At 35.0% G+C, this 24928-nt stretch overlaps 1 protein-coding gene across 2 annotated transcripts in view; it reads right to left on the bottom strand.

Annotated features, from left to right (window-relative positions):
• Window positions 1–229: 229 nt before the first annotated feature.
• The window catches only part of APAF1 (apoptotic peptidase activating factor 1), a 29883-nt gene continuing 5184 nt past the window's right edge, over window positions 230–24928 (bottom strand). For both annotated transcript variants that reach the window (XM_021527933.4, XM_021527932.4), the window contains 22 exons: window positions 22651–22763; window positions 21997–22128; window positions 21374–21612; window positions 20663–20830; window positions 19741–19872; window positions 17789–17902; window positions 17005–17183; window positions 15618–15744; window positions 13622–13747; window positions 12888–13019; window positions 12086–12211; window positions 10866–11027; window positions 10469–10597; window positions 9588–9713; window positions 8612–8731; window positions 7890–8015; window positions 7421–7546; window positions 5895–6014; window positions 5443–5568; window positions 4592–4717; window positions 4006–4152; window positions 230–1869 (listed from right to left, as the gene is read on the bottom strand). In XM_021527933.4, coding sequence (XP_021383608.2) covers window positions 1726–1869; window positions 4006–4152; window positions 4592–4717; window positions 5443–5568; window positions 5895–6014; window positions 7421–7546; window positions 7890–8015; window positions 8612–8731; window positions 9588–9713; window positions 10469–10597; window positions 10866–11027; window positions 12086–12211; window positions 12888–13019; window positions 13622–13747; window positions 15618–15744; window positions 17005–17183; window positions 17789–17902; window positions 19741–19872; window positions 20663–20830; window positions 21374–21612; window positions 21997–22128; window positions 22651–22763 — 3040 coding nt within the window. In that variant the 3' untranslated portion in view covers window positions 230–1725. The remainder of the gene's footprint in view (window positions 1870–4005; window positions 4153–4591; window positions 4718–5442; window positions 5569–5894; window positions 6015–7420; window positions 7547–7889; window positions 8016–8611; window positions 8732–9587; window positions 9714–10468; window positions 10598–10865; window positions 11028–12085; window positions 12212–12887; window positions 13020–13621; window positions 13748–15617; window positions 15745–17004; window positions 17184–17788; window positions 17903–19740; window positions 19873–20662; window positions 20831–21373; window positions 21613–21996; window positions 22129–22650; window positions 22764–24928) is intronic.

Below are 24928 nucleotides of genomic sequence, written 5' to 3'. Positions count from 1 at the left end.
CACCAGAAGCAGCTCTGTTCTGAACATTGCAGGCATATTCCAAGACTGTTTTCCCTCAGTTTCCTTCTTCCTCCACATCCATATTTAATACGGTTGCTCACCTGTCAAAGCACTTCTGATGCAGTTTGTAAAGCAGCATTCTGTTTTGTTTTAAAAACAAAACCACAATAGAATATGCAGCATTCCCCTGCCATCCCAGATATAAAAAAAACTGACTCAGGAATTCAAATTCATTTACAACTTTGGCCAATATTGCCTGGATCATCTTTATTAAGTATTGTACATACTTGGAATACAAAACATCATGGTCTTTTCCATTGAACTTCTCTTTATATTTCTGCCAGCAGTACTTTGATTATACTGACCCGTATTCAACAGCACCTTAGAAAGAGTAGAATTTCAAGTTGGAAAAGAGGAAAAACTGGCGATTGTCAAAAATAGGGAAATACTAAGAATGCCTATTAAATTTTATGAAATGCACACAAAAAATACTGTAAGTAAAAATTTCATTATTCAGTACCAGTTGAGATACTTGCTACTGTACTTTTTACAATCAAGTAGTTAGACAGTGTTCCACTGCCAGCTACAAAAATATGAAAATCATATTAATGCTTGTGCAGTTGCTCATAGCAGTTGAGAGACAATTGAATAGAAAAAGGTTTACTAGGCACCAAATAAAACATTGCTACCCAATTATTCAGAAAGCATTTGTCAAGTACAATTAGTACAAAACATTGATATTTCTACCCAATATTGAATCTATAAATAGACTGTAAAAAATACAAAAAAATACTAAAAAAACATAAAATCACATATTACCAGGCAACAAATCAACTGGGCATAGAATCCCATGTAAACAAAGCTGATAATAGTAAAGTGTCTCCATAGTATAAACTGATTGTTATTTCCAAAAGAAAAACAATTCTAAAGTTCACACACCTTCTTATAATTTTCAGTACATAACTTTTAAGCCATTTCCATTCTCATTTTAGCTGCTTAGCTGCATTCATCATTTGACTGGAAGTATGGCACAGTCTCTTCCGCTTCAATTATAATATTGAATTTCAGATTTTGCCATGAGAAAAGAAGATTCGGGATGTTCCCTTTCATGGGAACAGCTCATTCATGTTACATTGGGCTTTATCTCCACAGATTTGAAGCATGAAGGTTCTTACTGCAAGTAGAAGGCACAGCTGCTGTAAACTGAACATCTCAATTTGGTTTGAACATCAAGCACAAACATGGCTGGTTCCATTTTGCAAATGAAGAATACCCCAGCTTCTTCCCATTCTGTACTAAATGAAAATCCTTGCATTGCACAAAAAAAAAAAAAGGGTTTTTTGCATCTTACACAGTTGTGCTCATGGCTGGAGAGCATTTAGCCATCAGCCTTAGCATAAAATATAATTTCAAAGTATTATACACTTAGTCTTTCTTCACTGCTATTAATATTAATTTCAACTAATTTGAATAAATCTTAATACAATTTCCTTACAAAACTGGAAGCAACATACTTAAGATGCAAATCAAGATTTAAGGATTATAATAATTCTTATTAAAAACAAGAGTAAATGCAAGTTCATTTGAAAAAACTTGCAATAAAGTACATAAATATACATTAATACAACAATTAAATATAATTCACAGCTTAATGACTGTCAGACAAAGCAAAATTTTCTTTCCAGGTTAAAAAATTAGTTATCTTTGCAGTGCTCAGACCACTAATCAGAACTTCTGTAATACATAAAGAATGCCAAGATTATCAACAGTCACATATACTTTGAAATTAGGGGACACATGTATTGACTTGAGATTTGTTCCATTTGTGTAGAAAGTTTGTAAGGATTCTCCAGTAGTTACATTCCACCACTATAAAAAATAATAAAAACACACTTTCAGTTAGGTGAAAGAAGTTTAGAATAAAATCTATTAACAGGCTTAACATGGCTAGCCCAGTTGATTGCTTTTACCAATGAGGTAGAATTAAAAATAAAACCATCAAATTAATTAACACTAAAAACAATCTTTAAGTTTAGGACTAATTACTAAATATAAGGCTTTCAGATGAAAAGAAACTTCAAAAAAGCTGAAGCTGTTAAATTTCAAGAAAACAGACAAAATAAATTCAGGTACTGCCCCTTACTCCATCACAAAATGCAATCAATAGACATAAACTAGAATATGTCCAAACTTTTTTAAAATTATGTATTTTCATATAACAAAATGAATACACGAAACACATTGCCAGACAACTTAAACTATAGCTGAATTAAAAACTTAGCTAGACACACAAGAGGATTCGTCATGTACTTGTTTGAAACCATTTGCAGTTTTTTTAGTAGGATTAACCTCTTCTACAGTGAGATTACAATTAATATTTTTTAGAATACGCCATTAGCACTAACAGCAAAGAAACCAAGAAACCTGCAAACATCACTCTATCATAGCCTGAAATCTCACATTTCTCAGAAAAACTGTAGACCAATGCTTACACAATCCAGCACAAAGCTGTTATTCCATTGTGCCAGTAAGAAGTCTACCATCTATTCCGGCAGCATTTGAGTGCAGCAGCAAAATATCACAAGAGATTACCTCAGTTTTGATCACATTGAAAAGCAGATGGTATTACTACTTTTCAGTTATCTCATGAAATATGTAACATTAAAGTTGTGTGCATAATACAGATTTGCAACTACACAGCTACAATGCTCTGATTAAAACCACTGTTCCTAAAGTGTCTGTTATTTGATAGAGACCCCCTCAAAAAAAGAAAAAAATTGACCAAACCAAAAATGGATCTTAATGAGGTTTTGAACCTTTGTTCTGAATAAATGAGCAGGTGCTGTGCCAGCAGGTATAACTTACACAGCAAATTCAATAGTACAGGTGGATATACCTCATCTGTGACTAAAATTACTCATTCATTTAAAGGTGTAAATCATGTAACTCTAGAGTCCAACTCAGTCTGGCTTTTAGGAGTCCAGACTCCTGAAATGTTCTGGACTTTCCCTGACTAGTATCTCCCTACAAAATGGCTCTGTGTGTGTGTGTTTTCATGTACATCATACACATCTGTCTGTAGATCCTGAAGGAGAAGCAGAAATACTTTCAGAAGACATTGTGATTGATTATGGTCCCATGACTGGGAAAAGACAAATGCCATTCCCACTTTCACAAAGAGCAAAGAAGGTATTGGGAACTACAGGTCAGTAATCTTCACTGCAATGTCTCAGATTATTACAGAACAAGTTTTCTGGAAGTAATTTCAAGTCATATGAAAAACAAGAATGTGATCTTGAACAACTAACAGAGACACGTCACAGGAAAATCATGCTGAACCACCCAACTGACTTCTGCTGACAATAATGGTGTCTTTCCAAACAGCATGGCAAGAGCAGTGGATGTGAGCAACCTTGACTTTAGCCCCTAGCATCCCTACAGCCAAGCTGGAGGGATAAGCACTGAATACAAAGTAGGTAACAGAGTGGGCTGTTAGTTTAGCCACTGTGTATTGAGCCCTGCCCAAGTGCAAGAAAAACACTGAAAAACTGGAGCAAGACCAGCACATGGTCATTGAGGCGGCTGGACACCTAGAATAGATGTCATGGAAGACAGAGCACTGCATTTGTTTAGGAGGCTAGCTGCTGTCTTGAACTAATAAGAGGGTTAGAGATAAAAAAGATAAGGTTAAAGATAACCCTCTTTACAGGGCCCAGAGGCAACCCTGTTGGATCGAGGACAGTATTTTATGAGGCAAAGCCCTAAACAATTTTACCTAACTCTGCAAACCACTACTAGCAAGGGGCTGGACTAGAAGAATTCCAGAAGTCCCTAACACCCTAAACCATTCTACACTCCAAGAAGCATCACAATGCCATACTGTGCAGCCACAAGATAAAATGAGGTGCAAGCTAGAAACAGGTCTGTTTATTGAATTAGTCTTAATTGTCAGAGTATTGCCATTTAATAAGGTGTGACAGGATATTGTATTATCCCAAAGCTTACCTTAAGATAGCCTCCAGATGACACAAGCATTTTACTGTCAGGAGAAAAGGAGAGGTCTGTTACCCAACCCCCATGTGTTGGTTCTCCTTCATCTACAGTAACGGGGGAGCAGAAATGAAGCAATGTACCTGTTAAAATATCCCAAATCTAAAAGAGAAAAAAGAATCTTTATAGAACTTAACAGGGAAAAAACGCCTCAAATAAGGAAGCCTGTAATACATTTTCTGTATTTGAGGGGAAAAAAAACCAAAACCCTTGCAAATATATATTCTACTTGAAATGACAAAATAATTTCAAAAAAATCTTGTCTTAGAAGTGTATCTTATATAGAGGATTTAATCATACATGCAATTCACAGTAGAATTATAATTAAATTAGGTGAATCAGTTCCTTAGCATTCGTGGAGCATAAATCTATCAATATGGTTACAAACTACTACCTCATGTGGCAAACTTAGCTATTTTCACTGCAATGTTCACCACAATGCTATGGAATTAGACATGCAGAACACAAACCATAAAAGCTCTTCTGTATGTGAACAGACAATCAACTGAATTATAAAATAACATCAAGATTAGAGCAATACCCTTATTTCTCCTTTGTCATCTCCAGTGGCCAAGAGTTTGTTATTAGGAGAGAAAGTACAGCACCGCACACAGTCTTCATGGTCTTTCAGTTCATGAAGAACAGATGAACTTTCAAAGCTCCATATCTAAATGGAAAACAATATAGAAGAGTGAAAGACAAGTTCAAAACAGCCATGATTTATTTCCAAAAGGCATTAGCATTAAACTGTACATAAGATTTTTTATACATCTGCATCTTTGTATTGAATTTATGTAAATGTATTATACTGTTTCTCTTTTATTACCTGAATCACACAAGAATGCACTTGCTATGAATTACTGAACTGACTGTATGTATCTTTCTTTGGAATGTATGTTTTAATGAAACCTATATATTTACAATGAAGTTTAAAGCTGTTCATAGAAATAGGATTCATCAACCACTTGAAAATTATATTTTAGAAAGCTAATGGAATGTTTTACAAACATAATAGAGAAGAAGCCCCAGCTCACTACTTTGTGTACCTTCCTTCTGAACAGAAATTTCACTGGAAGTCTCAGAAATTTTTCTTAACTTTGCAAATTAAGAATATCAGGCTATCAACAAATCAATACAGAGAAATAAACAACCAGTTCTGCACAATGCTGTGCATTAAACACACATTTTATTTGTGCAGAAGCCACTAGGCTTAAGTTATATCCAAGATCAATTGCAAATGACTGCATCAGCTTTAGTAACAGGTTGATGGATACAGGAAATTTAAAACTAGACACACAACAGGATAACTTGAATAATCACTAGTTAAAAATATAGATTACTCTTCAGGACAAATAAGACACCATTTTTATCTCTGTACAGAAGGTAACCAACCTTTGCAGTTTTGTCAGCAGAAGCAGATGAAAATTTACTACCATCAGGTGAAACAGCACAGGAAAGAACTGCACCTGTATGACAAGCAAAATCTCTTTCTGGGTTTCCAGTAGTGATATTCCAAACCTATCACATACACAGAAAAAAAAAGTTTACTTTTTTAACACAGTAAAAAGGTTAAAACACTTACACAACAATATATAAAGGATAAAACTCAGCTAGATAGTTCTATTGTGGCAAACATTTTGTTACACTCACTGGTATAGTTAAAATACAACAGTGCAGATATTAATGAAAATAGAAAATCCATAATTTTGTCTTAAAAGTCAGCTTACACTTTACGATTGATTCAGTAAAATGTGTGCCCACACAAAATGTAGGAATTACCAAATGTTACAAAAGACAGTCAAATGTATTTGATGTGATTTCTCAGTTCACAGCCTTTTACTCACCTTAACAGTTCCATCAAATGACCAAGAGAGAATTTTTGAATTTTCCAGAAGTCTAAAATCCTTGATTGCTTCAATGTGCCCTCTTAGAAACACACATTCACTCAACTGCCAATTCCATACCTAATCAAAAAAATCAAATACATTTTTTTAAAAAAGTGAAACAGCAAACATAAGAAGCATGAACTAACTTTCTATTTGTAAGTAACAGGACAAATAACAAGTTCTTATGGTGGTGGTAATTAATTAAAATGCTAGATATTGAAGTGATCCATAATGGAGATGCTGAAGATTGAGAGTGCCATAGTATTTAATGGTCAACTTATGACAGAGTTCCCTATAATACACATATAATCTTATTTGCAAAGTGAATTTGATACTTAAAATTCACTAGTAATTAAAAAAAAAAAAAAACCAATAACTTTCAGGCACCACAGTAGTTTGGGGTTTTAAACCTTTCATCATTACAACATATGTCTCTATGTTGTATAAATTTATTTCATGTTTGCTTACTAAAATCAGATTTATTTTATAATTTTAAAGGGCATTTTGAATGAAGTGGCATTTTGCTTTGCTTTTTTGTAACAAAATGACACTTCTATTTTCAATTCAACTATTCACTGCAAAATGAGTTACGTGTAATTTTTTCTGCACAAGCTATTAAGCATCACTTTACTTTAAACAGCAATGATGCAAAGGTTTTCAAAGGAACAGGTTTCCTGCAGCAGGGCGAACAGAAAGCCGTGTGTGCAGGGGACAGTCCTGGGGGCTCAGCCCACCAGAGGCAGCTGAGGGCCAGCAGAAACGCTTCCTACAGCACAGCCAGGAGAAGGATCCCAGGCTGAGCATCAGCACCCACGAGTGCTTTGGAGCTCTTGTTCAAACCTTGGACTCAGCTGTGTGGGCTGGAAGCAGCAGCTGGAGCTGCTAGGGATCCTGTCAGCCTCTGAAGTGTCCTGCTGGACACACCAGGGCTCAGCAAGCTCCGAGTGAGACACGGATCTTTACCGCAGAACTGCGCCCAAGGTGGGTAATGCTAACCCAGACACAGCAGAATGCACCTCCGGAGCAAACCCACCTTGCTGAGAGGCAGAGGTTCCTCATTTGAGCCCACATTAGTGCAGCCTCTCTATTTCTAGCTGGTTTTCAGCACTGCACTGGACAGGGTGGGCACACCAGCCTGCTCAGAGACTTTTTACATCATTCCTCAAGACAGTGGAAGCAAGCACACTGACAGACCTACAGCATCCCAAACTCTCATTTCAGAACTGCTCAGTCACCTTGTTTGACAACTAATGTTTCTTTTACTCTTCTCAAAACCTTTCTATCATCCACAGCAGTAAAAACAGAAGATCTGTAATATTCATTCACATAAGGCATAAATAAAAGCTACACTTTCTACAGTCCCTTGCCCTTGGATGGTGCAATGCAGAATACAGTAAACATTTACTGAGTTTAGATTATCTGTTGTATAAAAGCCCTTTATTTTACATAAGGTACAGCATTAGCTTTTTAAATATTGTCCAAACCTGTATAACTGGATCATGAGCACTTGAGATGAGAGTCTGACAGTCAGGTGTAAATCGACAGTGCTGCACTGATGTCCTGTAGGCCTCCAAGGACTTCAGAACCTTCCCATCTGACAACTGTAGTACCTTTACAATGAAGAATGCGATAACTGCATTTATTTGACACACTTGATGAAAACAAGAACATGCAAATTCTTTCTTAAGTTACATGAGATTGTAAATACATGATTTTAAGTCACTGGATTGGAACAACGAAAAATTCCTATTAGTCTGGGTAAAATGAAACTCAGAGCTAGATTATTGGCATTACCATTAAGTCATTTTAATTTAGACATCACTCACAAATGTAAATTGAATTACTATGCTGAAGAGAATTATTAATGAAGTCATCCAAATGACATTTATTTTAAAAGAAAAAGCATAAGAGTGTTTTCCTACTATTTTTAAAATCAGATTTAGGATTTAATACCTTTATTGTTCCACTCTCCTGTCCAAAAGCTGCAAATTTAAGATCTTCGCTTAAGCAACAGCAGGAAATGGGGGATTCTTGGGCTGCTGTCTGCATAATAACATTGTCTGTATTTCCATTGATAAGCTGTAAAATAGGAAGGCAATTAAGGTACTACAATATTTTAAAATTTAAACTTAAATAAATTACAATATAGAGCTGAGAATGACAAAGGGAACAGTTATGAATTTTAAAGTACTAGTTACTTTCATAAACCACTTTGGATGTTGGTGTACTTAGCATTTGGTGTGGCAGGGACCACAGTAGTGAGAGTATAGCCACTGTTTCCTTTAGTGCAAATCTGGGCTCACACCTCTCACTGCCCCAGTTTGAGATGATTCCTTCAGCTGCTACACAGAGCTTTGAAGCAGTACATCATTTGCTGTGTAACACCTGGTCTATAGGTGCTACACACATACTCATTGCTGTGCATGTCTGAGCCACCTAGAGGGCCCACAGACACCCAGCATCAATGTAGAAATTTCCCCTCAAACCCCATTTGTTCACTTACTAAACTAGGCACAGTTTCTAGATACAAAATGGTTATCACACGCTGAGTTATCTGCTACAGATTCAACTCTTGAAAGCCAAGAACAAGAGGTTCTGTCAGTGCTTGCTCAGTTTTCTACTGAAATTTGCAGGTAACAGTCAAACGTACTAAAGCATTAGTAAATACATCTTACTTGTAAATTCTTCTGATTGTAGATGGCTAAAATCATCACTTCACCATTGTGAAACACAACATCTAGTTCGCTCTTCAGCACAGCATCAGAAGACTTGCACACCTTCTTTGTTTCCCAGATCTGTTAAAGAACACAGTGTTTCATTAGTTTTATTAAAGAACAAGACATAAAACTTGCTGAGCAACAGCACCTGTAAACCAAAGGCTTATAAAAGTTGCAAGTAACACTGATTTTTTAAAACAATGAAAATGATGCTTCTGCTGTTTTTGACATTAGGGAACATAGCGCAATTACTATAGTGATTCCAAAGATGAAATAGAACTTATTTTTCCAGGCTGACTACAAGACTCCCCTGTTTAGAGTCATAGCTGTAATATCCAAGATTTTCTTATACAAAGATCAGCATTAAAATCCAATGACAAAAAATATGAAATACAGATTTCTAGATTTCAATTGCTTTCAAACTTTCAGGAATGTATGTGTTAACTTGGGAGAAAGGGAAAGGTTACCTTGGTAGGATATAGTTATATTTTCACAGGTTTTAATGAGACATTGCAATTAGAGAAATCTATCCCAACTAATAACAGCAAATATACCTAACAATGAAACATATCAAGTCTGCTAGAATCCTCAAAAACCTTCAAAATTCCCAATTCAGATAAAATGTAAAACAAAATAGAAGGTTATAATTACTCTTGAAGTGCAACCAGACATTAAGAAAATCATATAGCTATAGAGGAAATTTAGATAAACAGTAAATAAAGCAAAAAAAACAGCACATTTTACTGCATATGTAAATTATTTTATAACAAATATTTAAATTTATAAATTTATATTGACTACAAACTTACATACCAAATACAGAAGTATATTTTTATGTATTTTATATATGACTTTACAGTAAAAACAATTCCTTAAATGAGTGACATAATACCTATCTAAATTCAGGTATTTCAAAAAAGAAAAGTTATCTTACACGTATTGTCTGGTCATCAGATGAAGTCAGAAATAAAGATCCATCTGGTGAAAATGTCACACAGTGAACCCAGCTCATGTGTCCTCTGCAATATGCCACTTTTGATAAAGAATTAATATTCCATAACTACAATAAAAACATGAAAGACAAACTCAAAAATATTTAGATCGTATTTACAATGAAAATAGTGCAAGTACACTAATTGCTTACTAACTAATTGCATACTTACTAATTAAGAAAATTATTATGCCTTCTAATATTTTCTTAATTCTTATTCTGAAATCAAATGTAACAAGTACTGTGCCTACTTATCAGATTTCGATGGGCAGGGAAATGGAATCAGCAGCCTCTTTAACTGCCATGATTTTAAAAGACACAGGCAAAAAAAAAATCACATTATAAAGTAAATACAAGTTCTACTTGACCGTACAGATTGAAAAACCAAAAGACCTGAAAACAACAATAACAAAAAACCCCAAAATAACCCCAACCCCAAACTTGGGATTTGTACATACCTACTCTAGCCATGCTAGCCTCAAAGTTATTCTAGATTTTTCCTTCCTTCCTATGTACCAGCACACAGAAGGAGAGAGGGTTTGGTGTAAGTTAAGCAATACTCCTGAGAGTGACAAGAGTAGCTTTAGATAAACTAAGTAGACTAATTAAGTTAGATAAAGGGTTCCAGTGTCCAAAGTGAGCATGTAACTTTAAAAAATATTTTCCAGCCAGTATTTTAAATTTAAGAAGCAAATGAAATCTAAAAGAATGGAGCACACCAAAAGTCTGCTAAATTAGCATTTGTTTTATCTCTGCATCCAAGAAACTATCAGGACAAATTAAACATTTAAAGTAGTCTTCAGTGGTATACTGCAGACACTTACCTCAACAGAGCAGTGAGACAAAGCAACTGCTACTAACTCATCCCCAGGACAGAAGTCACAGTATTGGATTGTGCCGTGATGACTGACAATGACTTGAGTTAACAAACCACAGGTGTTGATGTCAAAAAGCTGTGAACACATAATTACAATAGAAACCCTGTTTGAATGACTTTACTACTGACAAACAGCTTATATGCTCAACCCTGTACATTTTTGAATTCAGAAGGTATTTCTCTTAGTCACAGGTTTGTTGGCTATATATTTTTGTTTAGTCACACTCAAAATCAGGCACTTCTATCTGAAAGATCGTAATGGCCTGGAATTTCATCTGTAACCATAATTTCTACCTATACTGTTGTACACTACCTCCAAAAGATTGCTAAAGTGAGGTACTTACCAAAAGTTTATTTTTGGCTACCACCAAAATCTTGTCACCATTTCTGGACCAGGAGCAACATTTTACTAAAACCTCCACATCATCTGGTTGTTCATCTGCATTTTTAAAGAAATCTTTTATCTCAATACTTTTCAGTTCATTGCCTGAGCGTGCTTCCCAAAGCTGGAATAAACAGGAAATAGACACAATCTCTTGGCTGATGTAGGTACAGAATACAACAGGAGAGAGCTCCCAAGTACTTCTTAAGAAAAAAGGGCAGGGAATAAAATACAAAAGCCCTTTGTTACCTTCCCCAGTCAACTAATAGCATTAGAATATTCACAAGTCCAAATGATTTACATATAAAAAAAGGAAAAACACAAATTAAGAAATAAAAACAAACCACAAAGAGGATTATGTTGTAGCAGAACCTTCTCCTTCGGTTTTTCCCTCCTATCATTCCAGCTACAATGCTGCCTGAACTTCTACTTTAAAAAAGAATGCAACCAAAAATAACACCTGCCCTGCAACTCTGTAAACAATCTACTCACCACGAGAAATATGGCACACATCTAGCTTTCCATCTTAACTTCACTGAGGGACCTGCCAAAAATCTAGGGAACACTTCTGTCCCCTTCACCACATTTTTCCTTACAGACAACAGTTACAGCAATCCTTCTTTCCTGATCTAGCAACTACATAGAAACATAAGAGTGTTTAAAGAATTGCAATTCTGAAATACCATAATTCTGTTGCAACTAAAGGCAATAAAAATAATACTTACACTCTCAGAAAAACACAAACCTCTCAGTTTTCTTCTAGTGCATACAAGAAAATGGCACATGGAAATTGCTTTTAATTTTTATGTCTCTTCAAAATTCATTTTCAGAGATGACAGAACTTTCAAATAACCTAAAAACTTACTACTATTTCTGGTTAAACAATTTTTACTCCCCACTCAAGTTTTCTTAACAAAGTGCATTGGGGGCAAAAATGTTCAATATGAGGGTAGTTAGAATTTCTTTGTAACTACAAGCAGTCAACTTTTTTTTTCCTGGTACTGGACAAGCCATTTCAAAATCTTGCATTACAGATGAGATCAATAATCAACTGTGTCAGGATTTAATTCATTAAAGCTGATCATGCAAACACAATATTTTCTTATACATATTTTGCATTTGATGCTAAACCTGCCCATCCATCATCAAAATAAAGGGCTGATTTAAAAATATACTGGATACCTTTACTGTTCCATCTGTCGAGCAGCTAGCAACATATTCATCATTTGGTGAAAATCTGCAGTGATTGACAGAATTTTCATGACCTATCATTGTATTTCTACAGTATTTTTCATTCAAATTCCAAATCTGTAAGAGAAATAAACACATAAAGATCATCATATTAATGAATTATTCAAAGACAGATCGTTCATGCTCTTCTCAAAATCATACACTGGCAACCAAAACACCACTTTTATTTTTTTCTTAGTTTTACCTACATGCTCATGGACTAGATGCTATGCCCTGGGCTAACCTACAATTTACCTCTATCTGCTAAGATGCATGAAAACTATTAACATCAGAATTACATAAACCTAGTTAAAACTTTCTGTACGGTGCAGACAAGGCCCCCGACCAGCACAAAATTACTGAAAGTTGCCTCAAACTGAGAAAAAGCTTTGTCTTGCCTCATTCTTTTTCAGCTTCCTAAATTAGAGTTATGTAGCTTACACACTTCAACAAAAATGAAATCTCTCAAGTTAGTCTTGACCAATCTTGAGTATCATCAGACCAAAGCCCTCACCTTCGTGCCCTACCAACAGAGCACTTGCCCATTCTCCTCTGCTGAGTAAAGACACTTCTATTCTGCCCTGCTGAAATCTGATAGCAGAGCTGTAGTCAATATTCGTTATCTGTTGCCCTGTCTGTTCTACCAGGCTCATTTAAAAAAACATTACATCACAGTGTTTAGATAAATTTATACATCAACAACTACTCTGTTATGACAAACAGCATGAGAATAATCTCAACCTTTTCCACTTACTTTGATGAAAGTGTCATTTGAGCAGGTGGCCAGAAGGTACTGACCACTTTTGTTATTGAACTGGCAACAATTGACCTGCTCAGAGTGTTCTTCATACACACACCTACACTGGCCTGTTCTTGAATTCCAGACCTAGGCAGAATTAAAAGATGAAACACACTTTTAAATATATTTAAAGTAATTGTTTTTAAAAATCCAGAAATTATGCTGAAATACAGATAGTCCTAAAACATTTCTAATAGCCCTCAAAAATATTTTGAAGAGGAAGGATTATATATTAAAAAAAAAGAAACAAGACTTTATTAAAGGAAAGGTTACAATTCAGATTAGAATTAAATAATGTCTGGATTTCCAACAAGATTTTGTTACTATAGTGAGGAATTAAAAATGCCAACTATTTCAAAGGTAACAGAAAAGAAACATTAAAATAGAATTATGGATAGATTCATCTCATATTGTGAATAGGACTGGACCCTGAACACATTATCTTCTATTTAAAAAGAAACATCAGATGATACAAATAATATAAGTGGTTAATTCTGCATGCATCATGTTAACATTAAGTATCTTTTATTTCATGTAACAAGTGGAGCTTTTCTGTTTGTCAAGTATTAAATTATCCACATAATATTTAAGACAGTTTAAAACACCTTTTAGTTTTAAGAATCTGTGCTAAGTTAGTTAAACAAAAATTCAAATTAGAAGTTTTTAAAAAAGAATAATCTTTTCCTTACCTTGACTTTTTTATCACTTGAACAAGTTGCTACAAATTCACCATCTGCAGAAAAAGTGCAACAGAGTATTTCATCATCGTGGGCATTTATCTCCAGGAGTCTCTCTCCACTTTCTGCTTTAAACACCTAAACCAAGGAACAGTAAAACCTTATAACTTGCAGACAGTTTGAAAACACGTATATGGGTTTCTTTTAAAATCTCTTTACAGCTCTCTTTATGTAAGTTCTTAAAAAAAGGGTTGATTTTTGAAAGCATTCATAATTTCAGGGACAATAATGTAATTATAAAGTCTTCCAAGGATGACAGAAATTGTAAGAGAGAGAATTAGTGAAAATTGATTTTTCAATATACTTTTGTTCTACCCCCACTCTAAGCTAAGAGCCATGCCCTTTCACAGCCTGTTTTAAGAGTGACTGGAAAACGCAATCTATTAACAAAGTCTAAGATATTTATAAAACTACAAATTCCAGTTTTATATGTATGAGGCACCCATACATCTAAAGTAAGAATTTCAACAGAATTGATAATTGGAGAAACAAAAAACCAAAAATAAGTAGGGAAAAATTGACAGTAAAATTGTCACACATTTCAGTCTCAAGTTAGATATAGGCAATGAAAGGACAGCTGAGGAAAAGTGCTACATATTAATAAATTTCCTCAAATTCTACCATTTAACTTTACAGTGTGGGGTGAGCAGGGGGTAGGAATCAGGTATCCTTTTCCATCTTAGTTTACATATTCTTTATTAAAACAAACTACAAGATGTTCTTTAGAGCATTTTTTCAGATTTTTTTTATTGAACAGAAATACCAATGACAATTAAATGGTTGGTATTTGTTCAAATAAGAACATAAGTACTGAAGTAACAGGAAATCTACCTTCACAGTTCTGCAGAGTATCTGTTCTTAATCCAGCAATCATTTTTTTAAGTAGCCTTGAAAACTGAAAAGCTTAAGCCATAATTAGAAAAAACATTAATAAGCTCAAAGTTTAAAAACAAAAAAAGTTTATGGCTAATTTTTCTATTATTTCTTCAATGAAAGTTTAGTGGGGTGTAAAATGAAGAAAAAAACAAGCAATCTGCAGTGTCAATAATGAGGCCATTAAGTACAGAAGCCCAGCACAGAAACTACAGCACAGCATGAGTACATCCACCAGACATCTCCTGAGTGGATGCCATGATCAAAATTCTGTACAGGCCAGCAAATAAAATAAGCAAATAAAAAAACCCAGTAACAACACAGTAAGTAGCCAAAGGAGCAGCAACTTAGTATTCAACTTCTCAAGCATCCAAAACAATACCAAAGGTTTGCAACAAAGTTGTTCTTTTCCCTTACCTTTGGCTGTCTGAATATGGGTACTTTACCAGGTTACTGGCTGGCTGATTGCTAGTTTTCTTGAGAGCTGGCTGACTCCCCTCCAGGCAGACTGCTGGCAAATTTATATTAGTCACGTTCCTCTCTGTCTCTTCTAATCTGCTTTCTAAGGACTTTGGGACTGTATCCAATTTAATACTGTCCTCAGCCTCAGGTGTTTTCTCCACAGATGTATTTCTTATGCATTAAGGCATTTCACTAATTAAACACCAAAGTGGCATAACATCCCCTACCGTCCCATATAAATAGTAAAGCTGTACCTAAAACACCTTACTGCTCTGCAGTACTGCAGAAGGACTATTGTGACTGGAAGTAACATTTTTTGCAAGCAAATATTAAATAAGGTGGGGTGCATTGCTGGGCTGTGACCTTTTCCATGTCATCTCATGTTCACACATTTGGCTAGTGAGGGTACAAACTCTAAAAACTCACTATTCAGCTCTTGAAGATAATGTTTACCATTCTGAACATGCAACTTGGCATTTATGCAATACTACATCCTTTTCAATCATTTGTCTTCAATCACAATCTAGATCCAAGTATTTCCACATAGCAACAGAAGAAAAGTGACAGGACTGTTCAAGAAAAGTTTTTGAACTTGAATTCATAGGTGTCTTACCTGAAGAGTTTTATCAGCTCCACATGATGCTATTCTTTGTCTATCCTTAGAAAAGCAGGCATGATAAACTGCATCTCTATGTGGACGAACAACCAGACGGTAGAGATTTTTCAAGGATTTTTTATTTCTACAGGGTAAGACAATTATTTAGATGAGTTTCTTTGTATTATTCAACATCATCTCTAAGAAGATAACACTTTTTTATACATCTTGAGCAGCAAGCTTTATAAACAAACAAAACAAACAACGCACTACATCCCACGTCTCAGCCTTCATGCTGAACTAATAAAGGAAACAAAGTCCAACATTCACTCAAGGGTTTGTTTTGTGCTCCAACAGTTCCAGCTTAGATACCAAGAAAGGCAACATTTTTATTATCTGAAATATGCTATTTCCAATTATAGACTTTTTACTGAGAATTCTTTTTCTCCTACAGGAAAACTCTTCCTTTTCAAGTATATTAAGAAATACTTGCAGATTTGCTTAGACCCTTGCAAATTTCCTTAATTTCCATGACAATGGCTTGATCCTTACCCCTGGATAGCAAAATAAGATCTGTGACTATCATCACTTTTCAAACACAGATTAGGTACAGGATCTAACTCACCTTAGATGACCCTTGCCTCACTTCAACAAAAACTTAAGAGTTAGTAGCAATCACAATCATCCTGTTTAGCCAGATCTTAACACAGACAGCTAGCACTGTAATGAGATGACTCGGTGATAAATACCAAAACATCTCTCTCCTGAACTAACTGGATATTGACTCTCCTGAACCATGGAATTTCCAAGCAGCTAACAAAATATTCAAAGAGGAGACTAATCTGCCAGGCTCATACTATAATTGCTTGACATGGAGTCACTCACTTTATCAGTACCAAGTACTACAAGTATCGGAAGAGAAACATCAAACAGAATCAAAGAGTTATGTGGTCAACCGACTATTGGAGAAGGTTGGGAAAATGTGTAGATCTGTATACCTTTTCCTTAAACAACTTCCAAAAATACAATAACAGCAAAGGATTGTTTAAATTGGAGAAGTTTCAAGATTGTGTAGAAATTACAATTTCCCATCTCACTACATTATAAAACTTAACAAGTTAGCACAAATCCTCTTCTTTTTAAAGTCACAGTTTAATTGATCACAGAAGTAAATATATCACTCAATTTATTTTTATGTAATTATTACTAAGTTGTCACCTTACATATCCAGGGCTCCCCTTCTCCCACAAGTTCTTGAAAATTATTACACCTTCTTTCCCCAGAAGAAAACTGCAGCAGTTATTAAAAAGATCCTTTTATTACCATACATGGTATTTAGTTGTACATTAAATTATTTCCTTGGTCAAGGGATCAGCATATCAGCAAATGGGCTGCAGCTACTTACATCCACTCCAAATAAAATGTTCCTGTTTCCCTTTGAGCATGTAGCTTGGCCTGTTGATACACCTCTGATGTCTCGGGCTGGCAAAGACCCAGCTGAATGATGTCGGGAAATGGCTGCCGTCCAAGAAGGTGCCCATTTAAGGACAGAAACTCCTGGAAATTTTCACGCACTGTGCTATCCTAAATATAGAGCAGACATTTGATAACATAGATTTATCTTAGATTTATTTCCTTGCTTTTAAAAATTTCTATACAGCTAATATTATTACAGAAGCCCTTAGCTCTATTTTCTGTAAGTTATATTAACAAATACATACAGTAGATTGAAATATTTCCTTATCCTATTCAGAAAGCACAATAACCTTATTTTTCAAAGAATACTAACAATAGTGTCTTATTCAAGTCACTATTAAGCACTGTGTGAAAGTGACTTATTCAAGTCACTTAAGCAGTGTGAAATATCAGAAAGACTGTTCCAAGAGGTCAGCATAATCCTATGCCTCCTCAAAAGCAGAGTACCTTATGTATTCATCCCTAGGTATTGACCACTATAGTTATTGAGTTCCATGGCCAACCACTTACACACTGAAGGTAAAACAAACAGAAAACTGAGTTTCCTTCATTTTTATCTTCTCCAAGTTAAAAGTTCAATGTAATATAATTTTCATGCTTTGGTTTTAGAAGCGTTCTATATACCTGCCATATACATACATCCAACAAAATGCAATTATGAAACAGAAAATTGTATTTGGAACCAACTGATCATTTACCTTTTAAAATCATACCTTTTGATCCAGGACTGAACTATATTCTACATATTCATGAATCAGGTGAGCAGGCCCCACCAATTCTGTTTTAGCTTTAATCCAATCTAAAGAAAACATAAGGTCACAGAGCTCCTAAAAGAAATACAAATTCAAGTTCAGAGTGTAAGTTTCACAACAGAATCTACTTAGGGGGAAAAAGAAAAATACAGGAAATACATTAGGCATTTAATACACTTCACTACAACCATCTCAGGTTGAAAACTCAGGCAATTTCCTTTTTCCTGCATCTTAATTGTTTAGTTATAAAACTTCAGTGTACAGAAGATTAAGTTTGTTATTTTAAATTGCTCTTTGATACACCTAGTCAGACAGAGATGGAGGCACAGAGCAATTCTTGACTTCTGCAGCACATGAGACCTGTTTTTTTAACTCTGAAAAAGCTTCTTGTAGTCCAGTCTAGCAAAGATCATTGCTAATAATGATTGTTGATCTTCCTAAGAGATTCTGAAACTCCTAAAACCATTGGTAAATGATCAAGGGAGTCCTGCCATAACATCCTTTAATTCCTTCAGTGCTCTGGGCTGTATCATATCAGGCCCTATGGACTTGTGAAATTCAAGTGATCCAGCCAGTCCCTTACAATTTCACATTTATCCCCACAAATGAAAAGTCCCTGTTCCCACATTCATGGTCCTCAAAACCAGGGGACTGGGCACACAAGGTCTGTCAGTATTATTAAATATTCAGATAAAAACAAGCATTGAACTTTATCCTGATTAGTTAGATGACCATCTTTAACAAGTATTGGTCCAATGTTTTCTTTAGACCTCCTCAAGAAAAACTGCTTAGCATCAACACTGCACAGGTGTAAAGCGTATTACAATTTAAAATCAATAAATTCCACAAGGATTAAAATATTATCATCATTAAATAAAGAAAAGGAAATACCTCCTAGCTTTATTAGCCTTCCAACACATAGAAATCATTTCTAAATAATGAAAAATGAGTGATACATGGAACATAAAATGTAGGAAGCATATAAACACAATGAGCCAGGCTAAAAACTTCTGAGAAGCTAATTTTACAAGATGTAGAAAGGCTGCTAATAAAAACATTTTCACAAGACACTGAAACTAAAGATACTAAGATAATAAAATAAATATGATCCAAAACACCTAGATTCATAGTCAACATTAATTATGAAGGTTCCTATAAGAGTGTATTATATGAAAAGTCAGATGAACCATCTTGAAAGAAGCTCAAAAGGTTTGAGTACGTACACATGAAATAAAGCAATTAACAACCAGGACCAAACACTGTTCAAGAAATTTGAAATTCAAATTCAAGTGAAACTACCAATTATTAATATTTCTGCATGATTTGCATCTTATAATAGCTCAATATCTAAAGAAGAGTAGTTGGCAAAAATGCCAGCAATTTTAAGGTGCTAAGACAATTCTGGAAGCAAGAGACTTGCCCATCTAACTCTTCTTGATAGGCTTTTTTTGCTACTGAAATCAGATAATGAATTTTTACATACAAATCTTTTTGACATAAGAGGAAAAAGCTAAGAAGACTTCTGAAGATAAAAAAAGTAACTAACTGATAAAATGATCTAATGAAAGCAATTTACTTGTATTATTACACAATAAAGAGAGCTTGGGTTTCCAAAAAGGTTTAAAGAAGACTTATTATTAAAGCTTCTTAAAAAGGAAAAGAAAACCACAAGCCATTATGGTATAAATAGGAAAGCCTCTCAAGAACTGGTTGAAAAGACAAGATACAAAGAGCAGAAATAAAGTAAGGGACAGTGATTAAGCAGCAGACCTCCTAAAGACCCTGTGTTGAGTGTTCACCCAGCTGGACTAAAGTCAAGGGGAAGAGAGGCTCAACTGGGAGAAGGCCTGGAGGGAAAAGCAGAGGTAAGAGTGGGTGAAAAAGGGAAGCACAAGACATGTCTCAGAACCCACCTGCTGCATTTTGGCACCTGCCATGTGATATGCTAGAAAATTATACCAGTACATGCAATCCTCTTGAGACAGAACAGGTGTATTAAGCTTGTAGTATTTCTTGTACTGATTTACTATGTTTTTATGTAGCTCCTGCAAAGTGAAGAAAAACACACTTTTAGCACTGAGGAATTATAAGTATTATTATTATTACATTGTAAATAGCATTGAGGAATAATATTATTTCTCAACTGTAATACATTAACAGTGAAATAAAAAAGCTTGCCTTCCAAAAATTGTACACCTAACCTAATTTATTGCTAAAGACTTCTCCAGAAACATCCTCTGTATATTGAAAGACAGAAAAGCAAGCTGTTAACCCTTCCCAGCTGAGATTAACTACCAAATCTCTCATCTTAAATGTGGGTAGCCAACAACAAAAAAAAATCCTTACATATGAAAATCTAAAGCAAGACAAAAAACTTGCCTTTTCTTTATATCTACTCTTTCTGTTTTGTCTTTCAGAACCAAAACTAAGCCAAACTTACAGGGCATCTTCCTGAAAGTACTGTGTTAAGTTGAGAAAAAGGGAGCAAAAAGCATTTCTAGCATTAAATAAGAAGTTTCATATTCTGGTTGGGCCTTGATATCTTTGGAACCAACAGTGAAACATTTCATCTCCTGCTGGAAACATCTGATAGAGAAATAATGGTTACAGAGCCTTCTCTCAGTTTAGTCTGCTAGCTGCAGATGGAACCATCAAGAAATCCCCTCACAGTTTCAAGCTGAAAATAAATATTTTTAATTAGTCAGCCTTAAGTTAAATTTAATTTGGACCTATGCTATGAAGCTACTCAGGGTACCATTTAACAAAGCAATATATTGTGAAAGATGCCTAGCTTTGGGGAGTAAAGTTGAATGCCACTATCAGTTGGTACACTACCTGAAGCTGGTTGCGGTTCTTCTCTGTGAGAAAGTCAAGCTGAAGATCATGCAAATAATAATGGAATGACTTCCCATTACGATCACAGAACAACAGTGATTTGTTAACAAATTCCTGTAGTATATCTTCAACTTCTTCAGTTTCCATATCCCAAAGAATACAGAGAACCTAAAAAGTATTCACATATTAACAGAGAAGAGAATCAGAACCAAGTCGTAATATGATTTGTATGAATATTAGAAAAGGCTACTGTCAACAAAATGCATGCTAACAAACATAGACACAAAGGGTAATAACCAATTCAATAAGGTATCAATTTCTTCTTACCAAACCACAGGACAGATATTAGAACTCAACCTATCTTTTGTTTATTTGTGCTGATTTATGGTGACCATAAAAGGAGACAAATTCCACATAACATTTTTCAAGTTTTCGGTGAGCTCAATTATAATCTAATTAAAGAACAATATACAGAATGCAGATTAAACTTTAACAGTATGAATATGTTTATTCAGTTATGCTTATTTTAGTTTCACTACTAACAATAAAAGTCGTGATGCAATAATGGAACAAATCTACCCAATCTAGCAATTATTATTAAGTTACATACCGTATAAATTATACATGACAATTATAAATTTTGAGAATTCTTTAAGGTTGTTGTTTGTATCTCATTAAAAAATCCTAAGATTTCTGCACTGCCTTTATTACCTTAGTAGGTACTTTAACATCTTTTGGGAGGATAGAGAGGTCTTTATAGTAGTCTTTGTAATTGTCATCCAGCTGCTCAACACTTATGGACATTGCTTCATCAAGGGCTTCATAATCATAAGAAGATGATTTTCTTATTCTTTTAAACTGCTTATTCTGCAGCTGTCTGAGATAGTACTCCCAGCGGCTTGGGAAGTCTCGTAATAATGCACCTATCAAGGATATCACAAGAGGAGAACCTGAAGAAAAAGATTAAATCAAATTTAGAGGTCATCAAGGAACACAATCCAACATTTGATGGTCATGTGACTGAAACAAGTAGTATTCCCAATACACTGATTAAATTCTTGAGGTGTGGAACAGAGATAAAATAAACACTCCATGTAGACACTTGCAAACTCCCCATATAATTGTGATGCTGAGAGAAAACATACTGAAGAAAACTACCCAAAAATCAACATGTCTGCTAAGCTTAAAAAAAAAAAAAAAACAGAATATTTAACAAGCACTTGTATTTTACTTAACATATACAGTATTAAAGGATGTTCCCTTCTCTATTTTTAAATCGAACTACAGAATTAAAATTCAGTGGTAAATTGTACGACGAAGAGCAACTAGAGTACCTTTGCATTCTCTTACAAGAGCGTTAGCTTGTTCTGGAAGTTCTGATATTTTCATATTCACAAATAGGGATAAAATCTCCAGTCCTTTCTCATGTGCTAGTCCACTTTCCACATGAACCTCATATTTATTGCCTAGAAACAGAAACATGGAAAAAATTTCAATGAATGCAAAAAAACAAATTGAAATTCAAAATATTTTCCAAGTAGAATCTGGAGCAAAGCTTCATGACTTTTTGCAGTATTTTATAGGACTGAGAAGAGTATCAATTCTACTTATCAGAACCAGCTTGCATTTGAGATATATACACAGAAAAAAACAGACCATAAGCTAATACCCTAATACTTACAAATGCATTACAGGCATACTGGTGAATAGTGTAGAGATAATCTGTCTAACAGCACCAGCGTCACAGAGGTTAATTTCCTCTGTTGAGAATTACCGCACCCATCAATGTAAACACGCAACTTTCAGGATAACATACAACACTTATTGCACAGAGAACATTAAGTCTTTCGAAGCAGACTTCTAAAGCCTTGCCACTTGTGCACGGATTGATAGACAGATTCTATGAGACTATTTTGAAAGCTTACATGAACAAACTGCAGACACAGACACACAAAATCTGTGGTGCAGGAGAGGGAAGTGTTCCTTACCAGCCACAGCATCTGTTACACTCCTGTCCCTGCTCGTGATGAGCACCTGACATTGATTATCAAATGCTTTTAACACCCAGGAATCCCAAATGTCATCCAGGACCAAAAGAGACCTAGTGAGAGAATAAATACTTCAGATCAACTATTAATGCTAAAATAAAGTATTGCATTTTAATAAAGAAACTTTTCATAATTTACAAAGTATCACTGCATAATTTTTTTACATTAGTATGCAGAATATCTTAATAGTATGTCCACAGAATGGTAACAAAGCTGGCAGAGGGTCTGGAAAATGTCCTAAGAGGCATGGCTGAGGGAGCTGGGGTTGTTTCATCTGGAGAAAAGAAGGACTGGGGGGGGACCTCGTCAATCTTTATGACATGAAAGGAGGCTGTAGCCAGGTGGGAGTTGGTCTCTTGCCATGTCTCAAGTGGAAGGATGAGAGGAAATGGCCTTAAATTGTACCAGGGCAGTTCAGATTAGATATTAGAAAAAATAATTTTCTGTGAAAGAGTGGTTAAGCACTGGAGTAAGTTGCCAAGGGAGGTGGTGGAATCATTGTCTCAAAGCATTCAAGAAGTGTCTGGATGTGGCACTTAGGGGATATGGCTGAAAGGTGATTTTGGTGGTGCTGGGTGGATGGCTGGACTTGATCTTGAAGGTCTCATCCAACCTTGGTGATTCTGTGATTAAATACTGTGCAAGAAGCTGAATGCAGTTACCTCTAAAAGGTATTTACCATTTATTATTTCATAGCCACAACTGAAATGCAAACAACATTTTCAGAAAAATTTCCATTAGTAGATGCCAGGAAAAACAGAATTATTTACTGGATTTAAGTAAATAGGTATCACAAATTAAGAAAAGAGTTGTATAAAACTAGGTAACTCTGACACAGGCTAGTGATAAGCTTTGTGGGAAAACATTCAAGTTTCCTTTTGACTCAAGAGTTTTCAATTTTGTTCTTGTATCTTTGGAAAGCTGTATGAGACTAACCCTCCTGTAAAGCAAGTCTCTTCTTACATAAATGACATTTCATACTGACTACATATTCCAGTTGTATGGCGAGCCACATTTGTAGGTTCCTACATGGACTCTCACCAGAATAATGTACAGTAGACTTCCCTACACCTGCCTATATGTGACAGAGAAGTTACTGAAAATTGTTTTTAAAACATTGAGTTTAAGGGAGCAAGAAGTCAAAAAGACTAGCTGGCAAGCAGATATATGGAAAGAAAGAAAGTTTTGGCTATTGACACCTAATCCTATAAATCGTTTACATTTACTATGCTTGTTTTTTAAGGGATGGAATTTTCCACTCCACTAGTTACTGGTTAAGTTCTCCAATTCTCACTGAAGCACAACAAAACTTCCGCATTTTTGTTCAGCTAAGTGGCGCTTACACCATTGAAACCTATAAATAGAGATTTGATCTTCCTTAAAGAAGTTCATACATATCAGACCACATTCTCAAAGATATATTTAAGTCTTGGATACCCCTATCTCATTTTTATACAACACTTCTATTAATAACCTTTTGATAAATCAGAGGGTTCACAAGAATACTATTATAGCCATAAAGGGCTCGTTTTGTGGCACTTTCATGGTTGAAAAGATGATGAGTGACATGAATTATAGCCCGACTGTTGTTTTTAATTAATCTGAGCACTTCAAAGTCCTTCCATGCATTAGGCACCAGTGATTTTTCTCCTCCAGTCACACCAAAAAATCTAAATTCTAATAATATTTAAAAAATCCTTGTTACAAAGAAGAACCAAAACAAACAAAAACACATCCCAAAGCAACAAACAAAACCCTGTGATAACAATCACAGGTGATTAAATTCTGTAATTTCATATTTTAAAGTATACCATAGTTTCCATTTTTCATTTGACTAATAATTTAATCCCAAGAAACATACTGGCTTCAAAATTTGAATCCTTTGTCTAAGACTTTATGCCCAAGAGATGTACTGGGTTGGTTGTGTGAATCCAGGTATAGCTAAAGTGACTTTTTGCTGGCAAAGAGAACTCCAGAGCAGAGCCATCTTCCTCCCAAGCTGTATCGAATCTTTGTTTCCCATACACTTGCACCCTCTATGATCCTTACTAACCAAGCACATTCCTCTCTATTTCCTCCCATTCCACCCACTTCTGTATTGAAGAGTTTTGACTTCTTTTGTTTGTTAATAAACAAGAAATAACAATGGAAATGTGTCAGTGGAGACAGCTACTTTATTATCCTTCAAGGAAAAGTGCATGTTCAGCTGATAGATTTC

The sequence above is a fragment of the Lonchura striata genome, chromosome 1A (genome assembly GCF_050655825.1).
Source record: "Lonchura striata isolate lonStrDom1 chromosome 1A, ASM5065582v1, whole genome shotgun sequence".
NCBI lineage: Eukaryota > Metazoa > Chordata > Aves > Passeriformes > Estrildidae > Lonchura > Lonchura striata.
Note: the sequence above shows the minus strand (reverse complement) of the source record. Positions and strands in the feature narration are given on the sequence as shown.